The 27,269-nt window shown below is 39.5% G+C and overlaps 2 protein-coding genes across 2 annotated transcripts in view; one reads left to right on the forward strand and one right to left on the reverse strand.

The window, feature by feature from the left end:
* The window catches only part of LOC133451577 (transmembrane protein 132D), a 35,930-nt gene extending 33,635 nt beyond the window's left edge, over positions 1 to 2,295 (forward strand). Inside the window, exon 9 of the mRNA XM_061730758.1 lies at positions 51 to 2,295. Coding sequence (XP_061586742.1) covers positions 51 to 1,379 — 1,329 coding nt within the window. The 3' untranslated portion in view covers positions 1,380 to 2,295. The remainder of the gene's footprint in view (positions 1 to 50) is intronic.
* glt1d1 (glycosyltransferase 1 domain containing 1) lies at positions 1,544 to 26,398 on the reverse strand. The gene is made up of 12 exons (XM_061730760.1): positions 26,169 to 26,398; positions 25,210 to 25,361; positions 24,958 to 25,063; positions 23,012 to 23,063; positions 21,430 to 21,466; positions 20,957 to 21,013; positions 10,380 to 10,478; positions 9,492 to 9,541; positions 5,463 to 5,506; positions 4,456 to 4,576; positions 3,881 to 3,979; positions 1,544 to 2,649 (listed from the first exon to the last, which is right to left on the reverse strand). The coding sequence occupies exons 1-12, from the start codon at positions 26,234 to 26,236 to the stop codon at positions 2,497 to 2,499; spliced, it is 1,038 nt and encodes a 345-aa protein (XP_061586744.1). The 5' UTR covers positions 26,237 to 26,398; the 3' UTR covers positions 1,544 to 2,496.
* Positions 26,399 to 27,269: the final 871 nt, after the last annotated feature.

Raw genomic sequence — 27,269 nt, forward strand, 5'->3', positions numbered from 1 at the left:
TTGGCTTTGAAGTGCAATTACAATCGCATCATTTTTTTTTGTTCTCTCAGGAAGCATTGGTCAGTTCCTGGGTGCAGTTCAGTGATGGCACCCAGACACCTCTTGACATCTACGATCCAGCCTTCTACCGTCTCACAGTAGCATCTTTAGATCAGGGGGTGGTGTCGGTGCAGGACAAATCACCAGTGGTGGTGGCAGAAGGCGAGGGAGAGGGAGTCCTGGTTAGAGTAGAGATGTCAATCTGTGAGGCTTGTCAGAAGTCTAAACGAAAAAGTATAGTGGCTGTTGGCAACGGCAGCCTTAAGGTTAAGTTTCAGGCGAACACAAGGCGGTCAGGCGGCAATACTCGCAGCCTTGATCAAGGCTCAGTTGGCAACAAGAACTACAGCAGTGACTATGGAAACGATGGAGAAGAAGTGGACAGCGAGGGCAAGCAAAGCAAGCCGTCTCAGGATCTTCCACCTCGCATTTCAAGCTCCAATAAAGAAGAGAGTGCCATTCAGAAGATCACAACCACCATCAAATCTACAGAAAGAACCTTGATCTCCAGTGGGAGCCTTGGAGGAGTCGGTAAAACCAGCAATTTTGGAATTGCCGGCAGTCCTACAAGTGTGTTGGATGTCAGCCTGATGAGCAGCCCCAGAGACAGCAGCCAAGGGTATGACTCAGATAATGTGATAGTGGAAGATATGAGCAGTGTTGGCTTTACTAGCACAGTGAAAGCTCCAGGGAATCTGGTAAACTATAACAACTTTCCCACCAAAGTGGAATTACCTGGACAGGAAACACTGGAGGTAGAAATGGGTGGCGAGGACGCACTGGCTAACAGGCCTCTAACAGACTTGGAGATTGGCATGTATGCCCTGTTGGGGGTCTTTTGTCTGGCCATTCTGGTGTTTCTGGTGAACTGTATTTCATATGTTGTTAAATTCAAGCATAAGAAGCCTCCCTCTCATGGTCAGGAGCCCACAGGACACAGGCATGACTGGGTATGGCTGGGGACAGATGCTGAGCTGGTGATGACTGTGCCGGGCAGCCCTGTCCAGCAAGACTCCCACACCACAACCACTGTGATAGACATTGATCCTGATAAGACGGCCTCTCTTACGAGAAGGCCCAGTTGCCTGACCTCTGTGACTGACTCCCCCCTCAGCTGCGTAGGCTCTCAGAGGAACAAACCCATGCAAAGCGAGTCCATCCACTCGCCCACTAGCAAGAGAAAGAGAGTCCAGTTCACCACATTCTCCACGCTGGAGCGACAGCACTCGCCACATCTTCCACCCAAGGAGAATGGACATGGTATCCACTGGGTTGGGAAAGAGGACAGTTGTGGTGAGGAACCTCAAGTGCCCATCACAGAGCCTGGGGACCGCTTATAACAAAGATCAGAACCTCACATGTACAGTAGATGTGGCTTTGATCACCTCAATGCCTTTGTGAAGAATAAGTGATTTTTGTAATAGTCCGTCCCTTTCCACATTTCATGACCGATTAAGGCTTTTTAAATGTAAATGGACTGTATATTGTAAATACAAAATACCCAAGAGTGAATGGGTGTGATAATGGTCCAGATGGCTGACCAGATGTATTCTTATTTACACAATATTTGAAACCACAAAATAGTAAAATGCTGCATGTGGATATCTGCATTTATACATTATATGTGCTGTATAAAGAACAAAGACAGACACAAAAAAAATAACTCAATAAATTTGACTCCCCAGTCAAAATCAAAGTCAGAGTAAATGTAAAAATGAATGAATCAATGTTTTTTTTTTAAATGTTTCCATACGGTTCCAGTTGTTTTCTTATTTGGGTTTTTTATATATACATACAGCTGACAATAGTAAACATGGCAACGACTCATTTACATTCACAATTGCTGTGTTGGTTATTTTTGGTGTTATTACTTATTTAATTATTTTACAGATTTTCTATCCATCCCATGCCCAAGAGTGTTACAACATTTAATCTTTGTGCTGGAAACTGGAAAAGCCTATTTGTTGCTCTGCCCTTTAAATAATTTTCAGGTTTTCCTAGCTCTTGAATTAGACAGCTGCATTAAAATAAAAATGAATGATTTAGCAGACAACCTGGAAAGTTATTGTCTCTCAATAGGATAAAAGGCATCATAACGTTTACACTTTAGCACACAGTCAAGGTCAGCCAGTGGGATTATATCTCTTTTAATAAATATAATGACTAAGCAACAACAACAAATCTGTCCTTTTGATGTCTTAAAATTAAAATGTATGTCACGGTATAATATCAGGTTTACATGCATAAAATTAAAAACCCCCAACATTGTCTTTGGTTCAAAGTGCCGAAAAGCATAATATCCCAGCTGGCAGTACAGATAAAACATTATTATTTTGTGCAAATAAAGATAGAAAAAAGTACTGTGCATATTTGATGTTAAAAAGTGCATATTGGATGTCCTGCTCTGTGCTGCCGATGTTCCTGAGAAAGTTTCCAGTCAGGTTGAGTGATGCGACCTCACACTAACTGCAGCGTGTCCACCAGGTGTGTGTAGGTTTGTCTCTCCTTTTTCAGGTTGTGATGCTTTTCCACATAAAGTTTTCCATTCTTCACCACTCTCTCTCTCAGCATGTGATCTGACAACAACCTCTGACACTGGTGCAAAAATTCCTGGCAAAGATAAAAGGCAAAAATCAGTCTCATTTACTGCTACATGACATTTTAAATTTGCCAATGAGGGTACCTAGAGATATTTTGTTTTTAAGCATTTCAAACAAAATCCAAGGAACAGATCAAAGTCTGCATCAATCAGTAAATAAAACTAAAGTGTCTGTATTTTGCCAAGGGTAGATTATATCTTTAGCGTCACATCCAAAAATAAATGTCCAATGGACCTCTTTTATCAGGTGTTTTTATCAGTCACCAACTGTGATTTGCTTATGAAGATTAGGATGATACGCAACATATCCAATACAGCTGAATAATAGTGTGTAAAAAGCTGAGAAAGAGAGATGAGGTAAAAACATTTAAGACATTTAAGAAAAGAGGTGATGCTGCCATTACTAATCTTTAAAAGTCATGGTGCCTCAAAGTCTTCTTGCAAAACAGCAGCCAATGTTTTTGCAACAGAATGCCGATGGGTGCACACAATTTGAGCAACAGCCAGTCAGCAGGCCATTTCACTCTTCACTGCAAGTGATGAGATTATTTCTGAAGAAGCTCTTGGTAGGAAGCACATCGTTTTTGCTCTGTGAGAGCTATACATTCTCAGAAATAAGATTAAAGCTTAACTTATGAGCAAACTGCTTAAAATGATGACACCTTTTCATGCAAATTATAGAACTAGGTGAGAAAAGTCATATTTCTGTTAAAAGCTTTCAATATTTACATGCACAAGAAAAAGGGTCCTAAGTGAAAGGACGGCCTATCAGCCTTGGTTGAAATTATAGTTTATCTGGCCCAAGTTGCTCTAACCATCTGTTGACCTCTCCAGCAGCAGCTCAGTAGACATACACGGAGAGACGACTTATCTTCGCCATCACAACATCAACTTCAGCATGGCCTCTTGACAGCAGCAAGTTTAAGCTCCCCGTCAACTGGCCTTAGTGTATATTATCCTCTCATTGAATCAAATCTCATTAAAAAGCAAACTGAATAGTCCACAAAGCAGCTTCCCATTTGGTACTTTCCAGCCTGCTGCCACATTATGTGATGCATCACTTTCTTTGTTTCTTTCCTTAAAGGCTGCATTTCTTGTGGAGTATGGGAATCATAAAACAAAAAAGGATGCTTGCTTTTTTTTAATCACTCAGAAAGACAACAGGATAAAAGTTTTAAAGGTACAACGTGTTACAAACTGATGTTAAAGTGTGTTATGTGTTACCACTCAATAAGCATTTACCTGAGGAGAAGAGTACAGCAGGCCGGTGACCTCATGCCGGACCAACGCTGCATTCCCTGGAATGTTTCTTGCCAACACAGGTACACTGAGATCCATTGCCTGTTTGAGTAAAGAGAACAATTCTTAAAGTCCTGAGCAAAATGTTCTTGCTTATTCTCTCATTATTAGCAAGAATGCACCCAAACACATCTATGATAATAACACTTGTTATTCAGCTCTTCACTGAGGTTCAGTTACAGAATTAACCATTTGTATCACCTTCGGATACCTGTTGAATGAAACATGCTGTCACACTAACAAGACTTCAAGCCAACTCTGGATTGTCTTAATTGATGGTGTTTTAAAGAGATTAACTGGATCTGGAGGTTTGGCTCCCTTATTAATACAAAGATTGGAGACAGGCAAGTGATTTGTTTAATATTCCCTGAAGTGGCCAAATGCAGTTCAGTCCGATTGGAATATGTGTCAAATATACGGTTTTGATTTTTCTGAAAGGCTTTGGATGATGTCTCTAAAAGAAGGAAAATGCCATTACCAACATATTTTTTGTTGATATCTGTGCTGAAAATATTTACCTCCAGGATGGCAGCTGACATGCCCTCTGACACAGAGCTGTTGACCACAGCAAAGCACTTTTTCATGGCAGCATGTAGCTCCTGTTGACTTCTCTCCGGGGCCACGAAGACTCCTGTTGTTCTAAAGAAACAGCCAGGAAGCTCAGTTCTGTGTGACTCAGGACCCACATGGTCATGAATGATGCATAACAGCAAAGATGCTGTGTAGGAAACACGGTGATGGATGATGCACCATACAGACTGACCATCCTGGTAAAGTGTAAACAGAGAGGGCAGCTTTCTGCTGCAAGGGTCTTTGCTTTGAAAGAAATGGATCATTAAAACTAAATGTGAGTGTGGTGGGATGGACAGAATAAAAATTGCATTAAAAAAAGGCAGTTCCAAAAAGCCTATGGTCCTCACTAATCAATCAACCTAACATACATGTTTTTGTACTGAGAGAGGAAGCCTGAGTACACAGAGAAAACCCATGGGTGTGCGGGAAGAAACGCACAGAACCCCACACAGATAGAATCCTGCTGGGAGTCGAGCTAGAGACCCTCTTATTGGGAGGCAACAGTGCTGTAAAGGCCATTGTCCATAAAAAACTTTCATATTCTCCAAAAGTGCAGCAGGGTCTTCCCTCTCTTTCCCTAGGCCATCTGTCTCTTTGTTTTAGTCAGGGCTTAACAGTTGGGAGAATTGCTATACACAGGTTTTCTTTATTCACAGATAAAAACTTTCACACAAAAAAAAACTACAAATTACCCAGTGGCGATTGACATCATGGATAATTTACAAACTAACATAAATAAATGAATAGATAAATACATATTTTGTGCCTGATCACAGGCCAATCACAGATGAATCCACCGTCACATCAACTGGTGCATTTCTGGTTTAAACCAAATTGTTAATTTTAGTTTTTTGATGTTTTTTTTTTCTTCTTCAAAATCATGATACATGGTTCAAAGGTGTTTAGTCTTTTTCACTTTACTGTTTTTGTATTCACTGACCTTTTGACTTACCTTTTAACAGCAGCTTTCACCTCAGCAGTAAACACAGGATCAATCTGAAAAATAAACGTATAAATAGAAATGATATTACTAGGACAACACGACCCCCTCAGAAATGAGTAGAGACGCTCAGACCTCTACACTGCTCCCTTAGGATGACTGAGCTCCTCACCCGATCTCTGAATGGCCATTTACACCATAGAACTATAACAATAACTTTATAGTTGCAACCTCGCTCCAGGTTAAATTAACTGCAGGGTCCATACTTCACATAAAACTACAACAGTAGCAGATGCCAATGTTTCAATGACTTGCAGAGGGAATAAAATAAATAACACTTAAAGAAAGTTGATTATTCGGCATTGATCTGAAGTATGTTTTCTCTTTACTGGTGTCTTTTTTGATGACTGCGAATATATCACTCTGATATTGATTCATACAGAAACATGAATAACATCTATTTCTAAAAGATACAGAAGCAGTAGATTCTCCTAACTCCTCATGTCTTTGTAGAATTTCAAGAACTCACTAGTACTGGTTTGCTTTTTTTGTCTCTGCTCAACATACAGCAGTACCAGCAGGTCTTCAAAGTTTATTTTGCTGTAGTATGTGTTTTACATCCCACAACATCATTGTTCAGCAGTATGGATGCTCCCAACATTGTCGTTATGGTTATAGATCTTGATGTAAACAGCCCTTTCTCAGTCATTCAGCCAATCAAAGCAAGAAGTATCATTTCAGCCACTTGTCTTTACCATATCGTTATTTCTGCTGCTATTATAGGGGTATATTACAAGCTTTAACCTAAACTGGGCTTTTTCAAAATTACAGCAGAGTGTCTTATTGATATTGTATTCCTTTCGCTCAATCCATCAGAAAGCCCCCGTTTGCATGCAAATGTTTTCACCAAAACAGTTTCTGAATTTATTAACTATTCCTTATACAAATATCCTACACTCCAATTTGGGTCCTTATTCTTGCACTCCTTCAGCATACTTTCAAAAACTCACTTGGATTTTTACTTCATGTCCTCTGATTTATACAAAGCAACTCTATTAATAGTCCATCTAATAACATGCAAGATGAGACACTGATGTCTGCGTTTCCTTGCAGTTTCAGTCGTTTTACTTTACAAAATCTCCTCAGGATGATTACTGGTTAACAGATAACACAAATAAGAGTACCTACATTAACATAATGTTACGAATCTGCAGTTTAGGTGTGTGTCGGCATTGGCCAGCCACTTAATAGCAGCATATTGTTTAATCATCACTCCAAAATGGATCAAAACAGAAATAATATCAGTTATATTGCATAATAATTTATTTGGAAAAAAAAGCTTACGTGAAAAAGCAGAGACAAACATAGATATTAGAGAGACAATTTCATGAACATCTACAGGACTGTCTGTCTCAGAAAATTAGAATATTGTGATTTTCTGTAATGCAATTACAAAAACAAAAATGTCATACATTCTGGATTCATTACAAATCAACTGAAATATTGCAAGCCTTTTATTATTTTAATATTGCTGATCATGGCTTACAGCTTAAGAAAACTCAAATATCCTATCTAAAAAAATTAGAATATTCTGGGAATCTTAAACTGTAAGCCATAATCAGCAATATTAAAATAATAAAAGGCTTGTAATATTTCAGTTGATTTGTAATGAATCCAGAATGTATGACATTTTTTTTTTTTTTTTTTTTTAAATTGCATTACAGAAAATAAAAAACTTTATCACAATATTCTAATTTTCTGAGACAGTCCTGTATGTTCATATGACATACTGCCATTCTGCACTTAAAAACCAAATTATGCCCTTAAAGCTAATAAGTTCCTGCTGTAAAATAAATGGGAGTATATTCATAACAAAAATGGATTTCCTTAAAGGAGCTTGAGGCTGGATTGAGGCAGGATTTATGAAAAAAATTTGTATACATTTTAAGTTTTCTAGTAATAATGTCAGATGAAGCGTTCCAAACCAAAAAGAATGAGCCCTCTACCGTATCTCTCCGTTGCCTTGAACAGGCTGTGTGCTGCAAAATGTGCTGCAATTCCGGGCCGGAATTTCCCGCGCTGTCCTGCGGATGTGACGTCACATGAACCTGCATGCGCGTTCTCCCCGTTCTCCCGTGCCGGCTTCACTGTTGGCTGCAGTACCCCCGACGGCCGTCGTGGTGAAGGGTGGCGCTAGTGAGTCTCATTTCTTAAAAGGAGCCTCATGCTCCTTTAACTTAGTAAGTTGCAGACTGTACACATCCCTGCATGCCAGATCTTATTCAGCAATCTTTCCATCGTATTAGCTAGTTGCTTTTGCTGTAAGTAGTTTTTTTTTCTCTCGTCATAAATAGAACCATGTCGAAATTAGTAAAAGCATCATTATAATATAAGCCGTGTTTATATCCACGAAAGCAATATACCCCTACACATTGCAAACAGAATATGACTAGGTGAGGCTTGAAGCGTAAATCGAAAGCTTTGCTATAAGGCTCAGCTCTGACTTCACCTCAACAGGCCACTCCAGGATCCACATCACTGCAGACACTGCACCAATCTGCCTGCCATTCTCCTGTCCCCTTGCCAACTGGTGAGCAAGACCGTGATAAAATAAACAATGACATAATAATTTCTATCATGAGAAAATCATTCTCTTTAAATCCCGTATTTTCAGAGATTGGGGTCAGGGTGGGGTGGGTGGCCAATCTGATTAATTTCAATGTGGGATTTGGGTGCATTAGCCTGAGAAACAGAAAAGTCAAAGCATAGCAATTTGGGTCAAAGATGCTGCCAAGCAAGCCACTACTTTTCCCCAAAATTTCATACTCCTAATACATCTACATGAAATTAGTTTTTAAGACCATGCATCAAGATCAATTCATCTAAAATGAGAGCATTTGGTATATTTGCTAAATTCTGGAGTTTATTTGATTGTTATTTGGGATATTTGTGTCCTTAAAAGATCTATGCTGTAAAGCATTATCCATCCAATTTTTCATGTCATACATATTGTGAGGATATATATGTGTGTGTGTGCGTGCGTGTGTGTATCTTTATTACATTGTGGTCTTTGGTAAAGCCCAATTACAGAGAAGTGAAATGTCTCATCAATGACAACCATCCCTGACCTCATTTTTTCCCTCTTGTGTGCTTATTATAAGGGTGAATTTATAGTATGTCATTTTAGTGTGAGTAAGACATGTCCCATTCTACTGATTGCTTGCATTTTTAGATTTCACTTTCGGTGTCTCAGTTCCACACTATTTATGTGTAATGGTTCCAATTACTATAAAGGGACATGTGCGGATATAATAATAACAATAAAAATTACAAGAACAACAGAAATAATAACAATAATAATATCCAGTCATTTGGCACACAAAGGTGCCTCTGCTGTGCTTCAGGGTGAAATGAGAGAGATGAATCACAAGTCTCTGCTTCCACTGAACCATTTCATCAAACGACAACAAAGCAGAGCAAAAGCAAGGAGCAGCAGTAGAGCATAGATGTATAGGCCCGTCACTGTAACTAATTCAGTTGTTTTTGAATTAAATTATAGCAGAACATACCTTATGCCTGACATCCCCGTTTGAAAGAAAGAACAGATGCTAAAGTGCTATACACTGATGTCAGATCAAAGCAAGTCAAGGGGAAGGGAAGATGAAGACAACAAACAGAGAAATCAATGAGAGAGAGATTGGAAATAAAACAGGGGGAAAACAACACTGGGGCTGCTGGAGCCGGCTTGGATAGGACTTCTACTTAGAGGCTCAGAGTTGCAAAAAATGGTACAACTAAAACAGAATGAAATAAAGAAAAACATTGCCAACATTGTAGACATTTCCCTGCAGAACTGGCCCTTAATACCAGCTAAAGAGCAAGGGCTGTATCTCTGCTCCATCCAATTAGTGGATGTGTAAGTTCCTGGGAGAAGTCCCAACAGACATTGAATAGCACAAAGTCATGCGACAAGGCGACCTCCATTGCAGGCATTACAAAGAAAAAGGAAAAGCAAAACCTATGTGTATAGTGACTTCTCACCTTTGGTCCAATGATGATCAATACATTCAGTTGATTATCACAATGCCAGTCTGAAAGACACAAAAAGTGGAAATGTGCAGTGCACACTTTTTGTCATGCATGCTTGAGCTCAGGAGTCAGTGTGAGCATGCATAGTGTTTTTCATGTAGTCCTCTGATGAACTGACAGCCTGTCCAGGGTGTATTACACCTCTCACCTAATGACAGCTGGGATAGATTCTAGCCCCTAAGCGTGATGAAGCGGGTACAGATTTAGGATGGGGGAAGGGTGAAAGCCATCAGAATTCTACAAAGTGGTGAAGCTGTATTTTGTTAGAATTCTTGAAAATATTTCTTCCAAAAAGTCAAATGTTTTTTGTTTTACTGTGTACAATCTTCATCATGTTGTTTCATTTAGACCAAGTGAAGCAACCTAGAGATAATACTAGTAAGCTGCAAGCTTGCATGGCAGGCATGATGTTCTGTTTTTGGTTTTCTGTCTAGTTACATTGTACATTGTGAATGTACAGTTTAATATTTGACATTGGCAGCGTTTTAATGTCTTTAAGTTTATTCTACCAAGCACCTCTAATCGTAATAATCACTCATCATTTAAGATTTTTTCAGCTCAAGCATTTTTCTTTGGAAGATTAGTTCACCGCTTTCCTTAAGGTTTTAATAATGCACTGTCGTTTTGAACCAAATCAACAATCCCCCTTGTCATCTTGTGCGCTGGGTGCAGATCAATAAGCTCTGAACAGAGTAACAATTTTTTCAATGACCAGAGAAAACGTCTTCCACCATATATGTTGAAGTAATAGAAGTTCCTCAGTGTCGAAATAAATTCATATTTTTCGTTTCCAGTGAATACATCAATAAAATTGCAACAGTAATATACTTCACTGTATACCTGAAAAGGCCTTCACTAAATACAGAGGGTCCTTGACTTTCCTGAGACCACAGACCAGTAGAAAGACACGCAGGTCATCCACATGCTGACTCTTTACACCTGCAATGAAATAAGAAGCACAGAAAGGCAGGGAGACAATATCAAAACACTGCGAATGAAAATCCTGAATAAATAAGCAGATAATAAAGTAATATATCAGAAAATAAGACAGCAGTGACTGATATACGTGTGCAAACCAGATGGGAAATAGTCTACTAAAAATGTAGTAAACCTCATCAGTGTGAAATGTAGCATCATCATTTTTGAGTGAGAATTTGCTCCCTGAACCCTGGATAAAAACATTGCTAACCTAACATCAGGGTAACATCTGTAATTGAGAAGCAGCGCTGTGGAGGACGTTTTTTCAGTAGATTCCAACTCTTATGGCCAATCCTGACATCAGCCAGATAGCAGCAGGCATAAAATTGTGCTTAGTACATAATACAAAATAATACAAAAGGTGCTTTATGGGATCTGTAGGACACCTGCAGGGCACCTGACCCTGCAAAGGCAGCAGACTGTAATGCCCAGCCTAAATGTTTTTCTCCCTTTCTTTTTCACACCTGGATCCTGCCATTTTCCCTTGCAGATCCTCTCCAGTTCTGTCAGGGTGGATGGTGAATGTTGGTGGAACATGCTCAATTGGGTTCAGGTCCAGACTCCGGCTGGGCCAGTCAAGAAAGGCCAGAGTTGTTCCCAAGCCACTCCTTTGTTATTTTAGCTGTGTGCTTAGGGTCATTGTCTTGTTGGAAGGAAAACCTTCGGCCCAGTCTGAGGTCCTGAGGGCTCTGGAAGAGGTTTTCTGCCAGGATATCTCTGTACTTTGCCGCATTCATCTTTCCTTCAATTCCAATCTGTCATCCTGTCCCTGCAGCTGAAAAACACCCCCATAGCATGATGCTGCCACTTTGCTCAGTTTGTCTGGACGGCCAGGTCTAGGAAGAGTTCTGGTTGTCCCAAGCTTCTACCATTTAAGGATTATGGAGGCCACTGTGCTCTTAGGAACCTTGAGTGCTGCAGATATTCTTTTGTAACCATGGACAGATCTGTGCCTTGCCATAATTCTGTCTCTGAGCTCCTTGGGCAGTTCCTATGACCTTGTGATTCCGCATGCTCTGACATGCACCGTAAGTTGTAACGTCTTATAGAGACAGGTGTGTGCCTTTCCTTATCAAGTCCAATCAGTTTAATTAAATGCTTCTGGACTCCAATGAAAGAGCAGAACCATCTTGAGGAGGATCAGAAGAAATGGACAGCATGTGAGTTAAATATGAGTCTCACAGAAAATGATCTGAATACTTATGACCATGTGATATTTCAGTTTTTTCTTTTTTAATGCATTCGCAAAAACATCTACATTACTGTTTTTTTCTGTAAAGATGGGGTGCTGAGTGTACATTAATTAGAAATAAAATGAACTTTTTTGATTTTAGCCAATGGCTGCAATGAAACAAAGAGGAACATTTCAAAGGGGTCTGAATACTTTCCGTACCCACTGTACCAACACTTAATATCAACACATAACATGTTGGTAGTGCCAAAGGATTTCAGACATTGATAAAAAAGTTTTATGCTCTGGAAACCCTGAACATCTGCACAAACCTTCATAGTAATGCATTTAAAACCCTGTGGCCACTTCAGCGATATAAGAGAAAACCTTACAAGTCAAAACTAAGTTTCTAGTTTCAGAGTCTCTTAGTTTATACATTCAAAATCAAAATTCATAAGATAATGAAAATTAACAATTGTGCTCAAATGAAGCAAGATTTATATTTATTACACAAATGATGTAGTGTCACACAAACTAGGAAGCAAACAATTTTGACAAAAATGCCACAGACACACGTGCACATGCTTGAAGGGAGTGCGGCACGGTCAAGAGAAATCCCCTGCTGCTAGATAAGTCCAGATCAGGAGGCTGAAGCAGCTCTTTTAATGCTATTAATAGCATCTTAAAATGAAAGCGCTGGGCATGGGCCCTGACCCTGATCCTAGGAGCTGGTTGTATAAAATGCTCTTACATTTGTGGGATGAATCAGAGTTCATTGCATTGAAATAACTCGTCATTGAGGTTAAAAAAAAAAAGTGTTTCTTCCTTGAAACATAAAGCAGCAAAATAACAAAGGAAAGCTGGAAGCACAGATATGCCAAAATAAGCAAGAAATTTAAAGACATTTAAAAAATAAGTGTTTTTGAATGTATCTTACCTCAGGGAAGAAAAACAAATTGTACAACTCATCTATTGAATGTCCAGAATGACAACCTGCTGTGCCTCGAGGCTAAAAAAACTGTTTGGTTAGTGATGCTGGACCACACTGCTGCATTTGACACTGTGGACCACTCAGTCCTCCTAAGATGTATGGAACAGGTTGGCCAGCAGGGACCTGTGTTGCAATGATTGAGATCCTATTTAATAATACTAATACTATACTACTGTCATTTAGCAGACGCTTTTATCCAAAGTGACTTACATCGGAGAGAACAATCACACGTGGGAGCAATTAGGGTTAAGGGCCTTGCTCAGGGGCCCAAGGTGGTTCATCTCGGTTGCCATTCCGGGGCTTCAACCTGGGTCCTCCAGACCCAAGCCCTCCTCTGTAGCCACTAGACTACCACTCCCCCTATTTAAGGGGGGCCTATTATAAAAAACACGTTTTTTCTTGCTTAAACATATATAAAGTGGTCTCCCCTCAGCCTGCCAACTCAGAGAAGGAAGAAAGCAACCAAATTCTGCAGTGTCTGTACAGCCGCCCAGATGAGCCATCCAGTCTGATGTGACTTCTACGAGCCGTTCAGATTCTGCTCCCGTCATTACGTAACGACAGGAGCGATGCGTGAAAACACGCCCACAACAACTCCACCAGCCGGAGCTTCCACCATTTTTTCGTAGCGGTGTATTGCGTCATTTGCGTCATCGCGTCAGACACCCAATCAGCACAGAGCCTCATTATCATAGCCGCCCGCCCACTCAGAATCCCACATAGAGAAGGAGGTTAGAAACAGGGAAGATAAAGACATGGCTCAGAGGCTGAATTTCTCATTTATTTAGCAAAAACAAATCAAAAGCTTGTTTTTAAGACATTCAAGGCCTGTTTAAAATATGTATTAGATGCCATAATAGGTCCCCTTTAACAAGGTTTTTCAGTTGTCATTGTAAACCTCTCCTCCACTTCAGCCCCTTTGACATCTGGTGTGCCACAGGGTTCCATTCTGGGCCCTGTTTTATTTTCTTTATACATTTTGCCACTAGGATCAATAATTTCACACCATAATGGTTCCTTTCATCTGTATGCAGATGATCTGCAAATCCATCCGCCAGTTTTGTCATCACCAACTTCACTAGATTCCATTCATATATGCTTAGAGGACATTAAACTTTGGCTGTCTCACTATTTCCTCTGGTTAAACGAGAGTAAAAGAGAAGGCATTATATTTACTCCGACTACACCATCCAGTAGCACATTATCTGCTGTTGTCTCAGATCTTGGTCCTTGGCCCCTCACTTTAACCATGTGGTAAAACATCTGGGTGACATTTGACATCACTTTAAAATTTGATAAACAGATCATCTCGGTTGTCAGAACCAGCTTCTGTGAAATTTGACTTCTCGCTAAAGTCAAGCCGTTTTTAAGCCGCGGTGACCTTGAGAAGGTCATTCATGCTTTTATCAGCTCTCGTCTTGACCGCTGTAATGCTCTGTACTTTGGTGTCAACCAAACATTACTAAATCGCTTACAGCTTGTCCAGAACGCTGCTGCTCGTCTGTTGACTAACACCCGGAAACATGACCACATCACACCTATGCTGCATTCTCTTCACTGGCACGCAGTGTAGTTTAGAATCCATTTTAAACTTTTACTATTTGTTATTAGTGCTCTTAATGGCCTTGCCCTGTCTTACTTATATGAGATTTTAAGTTTTCATCGCCCTAGCAGAGCTTTATGCTCTGCTGGCCAACATCTGTTAGAGATACTATGGACAAAATCAAGGAATTGGGGGGACCATTCTTTTGCAGTCGCTGGTCCAAGACTCTGGAACACACTACCATCAGAGTTACGTATTCTCAGCAGTCTGCCTCAGTTCAAGTCAAAACTGAAGACGTATCTATTTAGGATGGCATTTGGCACCTAATAGTCACTTCTAAGGTCATTTTTAGCAATTTGGGATTTTATTTGGGTTTTTACTAGCAATGTTTAATTTTTGTGTAATTAATTATTTATTTGTTCTAGTATCTATTTTTTCTTAAAGGTATTGTGACATGAAAAACAAATTTTTCTTGATTTTTTGTGTTTTGTTGGGTGTCTTAACATCAATTACACCCAAAAAACAACGAACTTTTAACATTCAGTGTATTGTGTGCTTTCTGGGATTTTCCGCATAACTATGCAAAAACGGCGCATCTGGTTTGGTGGCGGGCCGTGACGTCAAGGCCCGCTAAATCACCGCCCCCTCCACCCAGCTCCCTGCCTCCTCTCCTCTCCAGCGCACCATAAAGGCTGATTTATGGTTCCGCGTTACACCGACGCAGAGCCTACGGCGTAGGGTTACGCGGCGACGCGCACCGTACGCTGAACCCTACGGCGTAGGCTCTGCGTCGATTTAACGCGGAACCATAAATCAGGCTTAACACGGAGCTGTTTAGAGCCTCTTTTGTTCTCATCAACGGAGGACAACTGCTAAGAAGACCCGCGGCCACTGACTGGACTTAAGATAAGGGGACACTGCTGCTTGCATGCCTTTATTTTTATGATTGTTTGCTGTGGTTCGCCCTGCTGCTTTTCCGTGCATGCTTCGCCTGTCGCTCCCGGCTTAACTCTCCGACGCCGCTGTTAGCGTATGGGTTGGGTTGGAGGAGGTTGGGAGGAGGAGCGGGGCAATGATTGACAGGAAAGGGGGAAAAGGAAGCGTTTTTCACGGCGCAAAAAAACACTGTCATAAAAAGCCAGGAATGGAGTACTAGAGTGAAGTTTTTCTTGTTACACTCTTTTAGACACATTTGAGGGATGTTGGCCAAGACTTTTAATAGTGTTAAAAGCATGTTAAAAATGATGTCACAATACCTTTAAACTTATGTGAAGCACTTTGGTCAACCTTGGTTGTTTAAATGTGCTATACAAATAATGATTGATTGATTGATTGATTATCATTGTGTCAACAGCAATTAATTTCTCTCTTTAGCGCTGAGTTCTATGCAATTTTCTTTAATTTTTTGACCTTTGATTTCAGGAGGACATTCTGAACATCATAATGCTTCAATCAGTATCTGTGCATGTGCATATGTGTGTACCATCAAGACCACAGATATCTAACTGAACAGCTTCATTAATCTATTGGATGGCACAGGGTAACACAGAGAACAGAGCGTGAAGGGCATGGTCATAAACTGTCTAAAAAGGAAAAGCAAGACGAATCAAATGTAGTATCACGACATCACAGATTAGACACACTCTGGCAATTAGCAGCATCTCTCAATTCAACACTGATATAAACTGCTACAAGTGAGGTTTTCAGGCAGCTAACTCGTCTCCAGAGAAAGAGATTACTGTTTAAATCACAATTATGTGAGAAGAATGACTTCATTTTTTTTTTTAAATCACATGAAGGTCAAAACTATACTTAAACCAGAAGTGGCATCACAACAAACAATAAAATTACACTACTTGTGTTGCATCTTACGAGACAACGTTCTTAACATTTACTGCCAATCAGGAAATGTACAACTTTAAGAGATACGGTATTTGATTAATTTTGATTGCGTAATTAATTCCATACAAATGCTTTTTATACAATGTGGTAACAGCAAACTGCTTGTTTTCTTCACCCTCCATTGATTCAGTTTACACTGCTCAAAAAATTAAAGCAACACTTTTTAATTAGAGTATAGAATCAACTCAGTTAAACTTGTGGGATATTGATCTGGTCAGTTAAACAGCACAGGGGGTTGTTGATCAGTTTTAACTGCTTTGTTGTAAATTAATTAAACTACAGGTCCACCTGAGGGCTAACAATTAGAGTCTAATTATTAGACAATCTCCAAAACAAGAATGGTTTACAGGTGGAGACCACATTTTTTTCTCCCTCTTATCTTTTCTAACCGTTTTTCACTGGTTTTGCATTTTTCTAAGGTCAGAGTCACTGCATGAGGTGACACCTGGATAATATAGAGGTTGCACAGGCAGTCCACCTCCTCCAGGATGGGACATTATTCATGACAATGCCAGAAGAAATGCCGTCTCTCCCAGCACAGTCTCAAGACAAAGGATGACAGGCACTTCCTTTAGCAGAGCTGGACAGGGGTGTCCTAAGCCTATTAGCAGGACCGGTGTCTGCTGCTTTGTATAAGGGGAAATCGGATGAGCACTGTCAGAGCCCAACAACATGACCTCCAGTAATTCACTGAGGAAAATGCCTTTGACCAAACAGTCAGAAGCAGACTTCATGAAAATGGCCTGAGGACCTGATGTCCTGCAAAGCTTCCTAACCCTGTTCCTCGGGGCACATTGGCCTTCAGCTTGCCCTGCTCAAACACACCTGAGCCCCTGCTCTAGTAGACTCTAGTAGTGCTCATTGCCTGGCACCATGGAGCTCGGTTGGCATTTGCCATAGAACACTAGAATTGGCAGTTCCATCACTGGTACCTTGTGCTTTTCACAGATGACAGAAGGTCCAGCCTGAACAGATGTGACAGATGTGGAAGGGTCTGGAGAAGTAGTGGAGAACATTACGCTGCGTGTAACATCGCTCAGCGATGATAATTTGGTGGAGGGTCAGTGATGGTCTAGGGAGACATATCCATGGTGGAACGCACAGACCTCCACAGGCTAGACAATGGCACCCTGACTGCCATTAGGTATCAGGATGAAATACTTGGACCCATTGTCAGACCCTATATTGGTGTAGTGGGTCCTGGATTCTTTCTAGTGCACCACAATGACTGACCTCATGTGGGGAGAGTATGCAGGCAGTTCCTGGAGGACTGACTAAGCCCCACACCCACCTGACCTCAATCCAATTGAACACCTCTGGGACATTTTTGTCTTGGTCCATCTGGCACATCAGACTGTCCAAGAGCTCATTTGTGCCCTGGTCCAGATCTGGGAGAAATTACCCCAGCACACGTCCATTGCCTCATTAGGAGCATGCACTGGCATTGTCAGGTATGCATACAAGCACATGGGGGGCAAACAATCCACTGAGTACTATTCTCAGTTGCTACAATGACTGTGGCAGGGTGCGTGCCACGGGGGCCCGACCGAAGGACGGAGAGACACAGAGCTTCGTGCAGACCCTTTATTTGTCACACAAAACACCCCAAAACAGTGCAGAAGCACACAGCATGACAGCAGCTCCTCCGACCCCCTTTGCTGCTGTCCAGCTCTGCCTTATAAAGGCAGGCCGGGTGGAGGCGTGGCAGCCACTCAGGTGGATGGGACACAGGTGCGTGTCCCGTCAACCTCTCCACCCGGCCACAATGACATTTCAATGCAAAGGACTGGACAGCTATGTGATTTGTTCACTTTGTTTTTCAGGATGTCTTTGAATTAAGGACTGTAGGTTGATTTCCACATCACATCACTCAGTCCACATCAGTATAAAAATCCAGCCTGAGTTTTTCGAATTGAAATTTCATTTGTTTTTAAAGTGCTTCTTTCATTGTTTTGAACAGTGTATCATTATTAGCTGTATGTGCTGAACCTGATTTATCCCCCCGGTTTTATGTATGCGTACACGCACGCACGCACGCACGCACGCATCTACTTTCACTACTGCTGAAAAGGATACTATATCAGTCGTTGATCTAAAATAAATCTGCCTAACTAAAGTGAATGCTGAAAACAAAAGCACAAGACCATTCACATACAGAAAATGCAACAATCTTTGCAGCCCTGAAAACAATTCTGAGTCAGACTACAGAGTTTTCAACTCATCTGAGTAATCGAACAGTAATGGCTACTCCTCTTTCAAGTATAACAAAGGGAGAAATGAGTGTGGAAAATTAGTATTACTTGCAGCTACTGTGAAACACGGTGATAAATGGCCTTGAGCCCAAAAGCTATTTATCAAAGCTCCTCACGGTGTGCAGCGGTGCTTTCTGTAGGCAGTAATATACTTGGGATGGCGATCATCTTGCAACGTCAAATTTAAAGTCCAAGTTGTTTGTAAGGACAAGATATACATAAACTATTTTATTCAAATGAGAGATGACATAGAGGAGAGAAGGGGTAAAAGTCTTAGTCTTACTGCAACAAGTGGACAGCCTTGAGTACAGATGTAAAGGCATGATAACATATAGAGGTCCTTTTACTTAGACTTGGAAATAGCCTGAGACTCACAAGACCACTGTTTATGAACAGTGAACACAAATGTTTCCAGGGCAACATCGAAGGAGTATCTACTCAACTTTTATCTCACTGTTGAAAAATTAATCAAGTAAATGCCGCCACTATTAGCCACTTGCTCTGCACAGAGATGCTGGATATTATTAGGGGACAGAAAAAACATTAATTAATCAGAATGTGTATTTATTTCCATATGTAACAGAAACGTTTAATAAGTTAGTGCTGTCTGCTACATGATAATGCCAGGTGTGAACACGGTTTATAGCTAACAAAGCAGATAAAGGGAAAAGCCTAGTCTGTATCTTTATCAAATAAGGTAAAACTGGAAATTTGGATTTTGAAAGGCATGTTTCCTCCCTCTTTTGTGCAAAATGTTTGATTACAGGACTGCAATGAAATTTTTGAAAATATGTCAAAGGTGTATAAGATACTCTGCATGGTTAATAAATGTGGAATGTCTGTGCATAACTCATGAAGAAAAAGACACAAGGAGTCAAGGTACTTCTGCATATTAGGCATTACATATCAGATTTTGCATTTAGCATCCATCCTACTGTAGGTTTGGGAAGTGTGCAAACCAACAGTGCTGAGATGTTAGACATTTCAACCCTTAGAATATCATTACACAACAAAATAAAAATCCCAGTGTTTACAATGCATACAAAAAAGAAAAGAAAATATGCCTATTCAATGAGATGGACAGATCACTGCAGTAGCTGAATGAATGAAATTTAGATTTTGAAAGGCATGTTTTCTCCCTCTTTGTGCAAAATGTTTGATTATAGGACTGCAATGAGGTTTTTGAAAATGTGTCAAAAGGTGCATACGATACTGTGCATGGTTAATAAATGTGGAATTTATGTGCGTAACTCAAGAAGAAAAAGACACAAGGAGTCAATGTACTTCTCAGCGCTCACCTTGGCTCCATGTCATTGACAGCTACAAATCAACCCAGAAATCTTGGTGTAATTATTGACTCAGACCTGAACTTCAACAGCCATCTAAAGTTAATCACTAAATCTGCCTATTACCATCTGAAAAACATTGCTAGAATTAAGGGGTTTCTGTCTAAACAAAACATGGAAAAACAGTTTCAGGTTGGATTATTGCAATGGCATCTTTACAGGCCTTCACAAGAAATCTATCAGGCAGCTGCAGCTGATCCAGAACGCTGTCGCCAGAGTCCTTACAAACACCAGGAAACTGGACCATATTACACCGGTCATGAAATCACTACACTGGCTTCCAGTGAGTCAAAGGATAGAGGTTAAAATCTTTCTGCTGGTCTACAAAGCACTGAATGGTCTTGGACCAAAATACATGGTTGATCTGTTAGTTCCTATGAAGCTCCCTGACCCCTGAGGTTCATCTGGATCTGGTTTGTTGTGGTTCCCAAGAACCACAACCAGGCAAGGTGAGGCAGTGTTCAGTTATTCTGCTCCTCACCGGTGGAACAAACTTCCTGTAGACCTGAGGTCTGCTCCAACTGTCAGCTCCTTTAAATCAGGCCTAAAAACATTACTGCTTACTGAAGTGTACTCTTAAATTAAATACTTACCTGCTGTACTCTACTGCCCTTACTTTTTAACAACTTGGGCTTTTTATTATTTTACCTCTTTTCTTATTATTTTATTTCATTTTATTTGTTATTTACTGTTTAATTGAGTCTTGCCGCTTTTAATGTTGATGTAAAGCACTTTGAATTACTTTGTTGAATTGTGCTATACAAATAAACTTGCCTTGCCTTCTGTTGCAGCTATTATGGTGCATAAAACGAGCGCACCCATCCTGCAGTCCCCGTAGTTCTCAATGAACTGATTACCTGCGGGGGGCGTGGTTAATTTTTACAAATATTTGTCATTCATGTTGTATGTCACTATGTGTTTTGACCGAAAAGTAAAAACCAGAAACAAATTATCTCATTCATTTAACAAACATGTCATGCAACACCTTCTGCATATTAAGCATTACATATCAGATTTTACATTTAGCATCCATCCTACTGAAGGTTTTGGGAGTGTGCAAACCAACAGTGCTGAGATGTTAGACACTTCAACCCTTAGAATATCATTACACAACAAAATAAAAATCCCAGTGTTTACAATGCATACAAAAAAAGAAGAGAAAATATGCCTATTCAATGAGATGGACAGATCAATGCAGTAGCTTGATGACAACAATGTGAAGCAATAACAGTACCTGAACTCCTCAAGAATTCAGTCCAGCAGAAATTCTCAGTCACTTCTGTATGGATACCTTGAAAGTAAACATATGCATGTAAAAGGACCAGTACAAAGTATTAGTGATCCATGTACCATTTGTGTGCATTATAAAACAAAGCTTTTCATGGGATACATATCTGGTGGCAAACGTAAGAAAAATATGTTTTCACAAGTAGAGGCTCAGCCATGCAGCTGGGCCGGGGACTATTGGCTAATTTGTAAAAGGACACTATTTGCCAAATAAAGCTACTAGTGGGACGGAACATAGAAGAGTGATTTAGACTGTTCTACATGCCACGGTGGCCAGTGGCAAGGGCAAATGCAACTCCTTACTACAGAAAGTGTAATAATGGAAGAAAAGGTATTCATCAAAGCTGATTACTGTAACACTTAAGTAGTGATTCATAGTTTGCAACATCAGGTTAGAAAAAACAAACTTAAGCAGCTTACCTTGGGGCTGGATGTAGATTTTACCACTCTGGGAAACCTTCAAAGAATGACGAAACAAGAAGAGGGCTGTAGTTAAAACGACTAACTGAAAAAAATAGGGCTTTATATTGATCAGTAATTACTGGCAATGTATTGTTATACAACATACTGTCATACAAATGATATTTCATTGCTAGTGTCTGTGCAGCTCTTATTTTGTGGGCTACAATGGAAGTAGACATTTACTGTCCTTCGTGCTGTGAGCATACTTAAATACAATACAAACTTTAAGGACGGAATCCCATAACTGGTTGCATAGATAATAGAGGTAGTACAAAATAAATCATAGGAGGATGGAAAATAAATTGGCTGGACGTTATCGGATTCATACGCCGTGTGTGTTTTGTGTCAGAATAAAAAGCCAACTAAGGTCCCTCAGCGTCTGTCTTGTCGGCCTGCTGTCAACACTTTAATGACACAGATAAAACATGCCACTTGCCTCAATCTGTAGCCTTTTGCTGGAATCTAATCTGAAAATAAAACAATGTAATGTTTTTTTAATTCTGTCTATTGAAAGACAGGGCCTGAAATTGTGTTTGTACAGTAAAAGCCCTTCTGTAGTCTTTTTGATAGTTTCCTCCTCCAACTGTCTACTGAAACAACAAAAACAAAAAACTTTGGGTTCCACTACTTGATTTGCCCCAACAACATTATTGTAAAGTTAGTTATACGTTTAAACAATGAGTCAAAAAACCGTTTAAATCTAAATATTCCACAGGAGATCCACGCAGATGAATTCCTTTAGGGGCTGTGGCATGGCCGCACGTCATACTGATGAGTCAGTTATTAGGTACATACAGAAAGAAATGTACTGTATATAATTGAACTGTAATAAACATACTGGAAAGGTGAAACCATAAACTGTTTATGCAATGGAAGATGGTTGTAGGCTCATGGTCTCGAGTCATAAAAGTCAACAAAAGAGGCTCATTAAACTGTAATACCACTGTTGGCCATTAGGGCCACTAGACTCCTCCTCCCTGTTTATCCCTATTTCAATGATCAATAGGAGCGCAAATAAGTAATTCTTCCAAACAACAATGAATTACTGATGCTTGACACTTTTTAAGAGGGTTGGTTTATTGGAAACCACCTTCCCCACTGCATTTCTCGCCTGATAAGAGGTGTTGTCCCTTATAAGCTTTTCAGTCATGCTCTGCATCTGATATTTTCACTCTGACTGGTGAACCACTATGCAGATGTGAGAGGTGAAGCACTGGCCTCTTTTTTTTCTCTTCTGTATCCTATTTTGAGCTTGTTGCTTTAATGGGACTTCTCTTTTTTTCTTTTTTCCAAGTGTCCTTTTCTACCTCAGTTTCGTTTTTTATTTTAATTTTATTTTTTCCTATTGTATTTATACCGGACTGCTTTGACAACAAAATTTCCCTTGGGGGTGAATAAAGTAATCTTTTGTATTCTATTCAACATGTATAGTGGAACACAATCAAGGTAGCCATAACCACATTCTATGATTATATATGCTATAAACTGAATGATCTATGCAGTTGTAAAAAAACACAACAAAAAATGTGTATAATCATACCAGGAATAATTCTGCCTCTTCTTTCAGTTTGTCAGTAAATGCAACAGCAAACCTGAAAAGAAAAGAAAAAACACTCATTATCCCTGCTGGAAAGGGCCTTTATCATTACAGGCAGAAAATTTAAGTTATTTTACAAACAATGCCAGTTTTGTGAACAATAGTAAAAGAGGTAATGACAGTAAAATGAACAAAAATGTCTGAAAGCTGAGAATGTGAGAAGAGGATCTATCGTGGATTTGGTGCACAGGATTTCAGGATGAATACACAGCACAATGAGAGAAATGAGGGGAATGTAGAGCAAAAAACAGCAGGGGATGTTTGCGTATTTTGTAAGTACGGAAGTGTATTATGAAATGCATCTACAAGCTCTCCAGTGATAGAATTAAACAATCAATATATGCGTGGGCTAGCTCTAACAGTACCAGATGTATGAACTGAATTATTTTAAATTGAAGGAGCTGGATACCCCCATACCCCCAGGGTTGTTGTTTTTCCCAACTTGACCTTACCAGAACTTACTAGATAAATTAAGTACTATCTTTTTTAATCAAAATCGGAAGTGTTAGTCTGGTGGCAAATGGAAAAACATCACTAGTTAAACTAGGAGAAGAGAAAATACAAACTGCACAGCTGAAGTTAACTTGGACGAACTGAGAAAGTGAAAGTGTCTTTAAAAATACATGCAAACGCAAACTGAAAACCACCATCAACATGATAGAAATTGTTAGGAACAACTGAGGTTTTAGGGAAAATGTGCTTCGTTTTAAGCTTGTATTAAACTGGAACGGCTATATTACACATTGGTATATCAAAGAAGGGACAATCAAAAGAATAATGCCATTAGAGGTTGTCTTGATTTCATATGACCAATGTGAATCAAGATAAGCATGTGGTAACATATACTTCCTTTTCCCACTTCAACAGCTGCAGCAAACTTCTATAAAAGCAAAACAAGTTACAGTATGAAATATTATTGTAGTTCAGATGTACAAATTATAAAGCAATAATGGCTCCGGGATGAATCAGAGATATATCAAATGACGACGGAGCTGTGTTTAAATCACTTTCACACGAGTTTGATTTCTTTCAACAGCTGGCACTGGTGTAATTACTTGTAGAAGTTACTTTTCCTTCATTCCTACAACCTTTTATTGGATAAAAGTGGCTAATCAATATGAAGGGTCACAATTCATGAACATGTATACACTCCTGATCAAAATCTTAATATCACTTAAGAAATTGCAAGAATTTGCATTTTGCACTGCTGGATCTTAAGAAGGTTCAAAGTAGACCTTTAACAAGCAAACAGAAGAAATGGGAGCAAGAGACCAAAACTTTTGAGCAAGCAATTTATTGAAAACAACAATTTAAATTAAATGGGCTGATCAAAAGTTTAAGACCACAGCACAAAAAAACCCTAAAACACCCTGAAAACAGAAATTAGAGGGTGAAAAAACAAACACTATCACTTCAAAAATGAATTCAGGGATGCTTGGATGCGACTGTGTCTAAAAGGCTAGTGGTAAGGTTGTGCCAAATGTGAAGATGGCTGCATAAAGGGCATCCACTGTCTGAAACTAATGTCCATTTTTGTAAACTTGTAACTTTGTAAACTGCCTTAGCAATCACGAAATCTTGACAAAGTGATTACTTGACAGAAAATGACATGTAATCCTCATTTTTGCAGATATTTTGGCTTTTAAAGGCTGTGGTCTTAAACTTTTGAGCAGCTGATGAACAGCCCAATTCAGTTTAATTGCCGTTTTCAACAAATAACACGCTCAATTTTTTTGCTCCCTTTTTTGCTCCCGTTTAGTAGCTACAACCTTCTTAAGACCCAGCAGTGCAAAATACAAATTCTTACAATTTCTTAACTGGTCTTAACATTTTGATCAGAAGTGTATTTCATTTCTTTCTTTTCAAAACGGTAACTGAAGCATAATCACCTGGCTTTCCGTAGCACCTGCTCCATAACCACACGCTTCTGTTCAACTTTCACATCTTCATTGATGTCTGTTCCACCGAAAATCACACCAAAGGGCACTTGGACGTCTATTGTAAAGGGAAGAAATCAGACTAATGTTTATGGGATATGTAGCTGTATATTTAGCAGATCTACTGTTATTCTACAAACTAAAATGACAGAAGCAATGAGCGTTTGAGAAGTAAATTGAAGATGTAACAGGAAGCATGTTTACCCAGGAGTAGTCTGCCTGCTCTGAACAGATGAATTGCCAGGGCAGCCTCAAAGGGAGGATTTTGAGATATTAGATTGTTCACATCAGCAGGAGACACAAATTCTCCTGCATCTCTGAGCTCACAGGTGTGTCCTGCCGATTCAATGTGAGACCTAAAACAGAGAGACACATAAAACAGGTGTGAGTATGGATGAATCAAGCGTCACATGATGACTATAGAACATTTGCTTTGATGCAATTTGATGCAAAGGTGTTTTTTAATATATGGTTGATAATTTTGTATGAATGCCAGCCAAACAAGTTAATATGCATCCCTTTTATATAAACATTAAAAAAACGGAATATGCCAGTTATTTTGATAACTGTTCAGAGCACATTTTCCATATTTTCTCAGATTCTTTAGGATGCAAAAAATAAAATCAGTGACCGAAGGAAATAATTAGAGTGAAGAACAACATTCTCAAACGAATTAATCTAGGATAAATAATCAAAGCATATACTATTTAATTATGTAATATTAACAATTTTGTAATATTAACAATTTTTCACTCAGTATTTATGCTTTTTATACTTCATGAAGATTACACTAGCAGTTATTACATAGTTTTAAAGTGTCGCACTCAAGGGGGGGATTTTTTTCCTTCTTTTTTCATCGTGTGGTAGGCTATATCTGGTTTTGCTTAAAAGGATGTGTGTACTTCCTCCGTCACTGACAGACAGAACAAACATCACATGGTTGCACAACGTGAGACATGGTAGTGAAAGCTCTTAACGTGACCCATAATGTTGCAGCCGACTCACTTCAGCAACTGTACAACAAAGTAGAAAAGTTTACTCTAACTCGTGTTCGGTTTCTTAATTGCACTGGTAACTAGTTCATTATGCTATTGTCAAGAAAGATTCTAACTGATTAACCAATAACTCGAAACAGCTGTTGCAGTCAGGCTGTCGTAAAATACCTTATTCTTTCAGCTGTAGTGCGGTTCCCAGTTTTAGGTTTGAGACAAGCGAGAAAAAGTAATTTCATATCTTCACTAAAGACTGCACTGTCGAGCCAACTTGTGTAAACCAGGTGGAATGAACAGAGCAAGCGGGATCTCTGGGTTTAAGCTGGCTCGATACACTGAACTCTTGTCACATTTCCTTGATTCCTGCCTGATGCTTTATAAGGTAAAGCCGACAAAACAGCCTGGCAGGCGTGCAATGTGTTCCAGTCCGTCTGCTATAGCGCTCCCTGGAAACACATGGCCGCAGAGGTTTTGTCTGGTGGCTTTATATAAGCACAGCAAAAGAGACATCCAGAACATACTAAAAATAAAATAAAAATGTGTTTGGACAATTTATTAACGCCATATCCCAATGCATGGGTGCAGATCCCAGGGGGGGCGGGGGGGACATGTCCCCCCCAATTTCTGAAAAACATGAATTGTCCCCCCAAATAAAACTACCATAAATTATTCAAAATTAAACAAATGTATTTTCAGACTTAAAGGTTGAATATGTAGAATATTTATTAAAAATATATTTCTAAAAAAAAAATACATCCTGCACTTGCCTTTAGCCCCCCTTCATGCATACTGACTGTTTTACTTGTTTAATTGTTTTATCTTTTGTATTGTGTTTTAATGTCTTTTTGTGTATTTATATAACTTTGTTTTTTTTCATCTTAGCTCCCTCCCCTTACCCCCCTAGGCTGCACTTGTAAATAAGAAATTTGTTCTTAATTTGCTTGCCTGGTTAAATAAAGGTTAAAAAAAAAAACATCCACAGTGCGTTTTGAGGTGTACAGAATGAAAGCAATGGGTCCTCTTTTCTTTTTAGAACTGTTTACCACCATAACTGTGTTAAAACATGATCAGACAATTTAAACAACTTGTTTAGGGCTCCATATTTCATCCATATATCAATTGATCGTGCATAAAGTAGTCCCATAGGATAAAAGGAAGATGGTGAGAAGAATTTGAGATGAGTAGACACATGCCCAAAACCCTTAAAATTATGATTTATGAATATAACAGTTAAGTAAGCAGTGACACACACTGTTGGCTGTTTAGGACAAA

The sequence above is a fragment of the Cololabis saira genome, chromosome 9, assembly GCF_033807715.1.
Source record: "Cololabis saira isolate AMF1-May2022 chromosome 9, fColSai1.1, whole genome shotgun sequence".
NCBI lineage: Eukaryota > Metazoa > Chordata > Actinopteri > Beloniformes > Belonidae > Cololabis > Cololabis saira.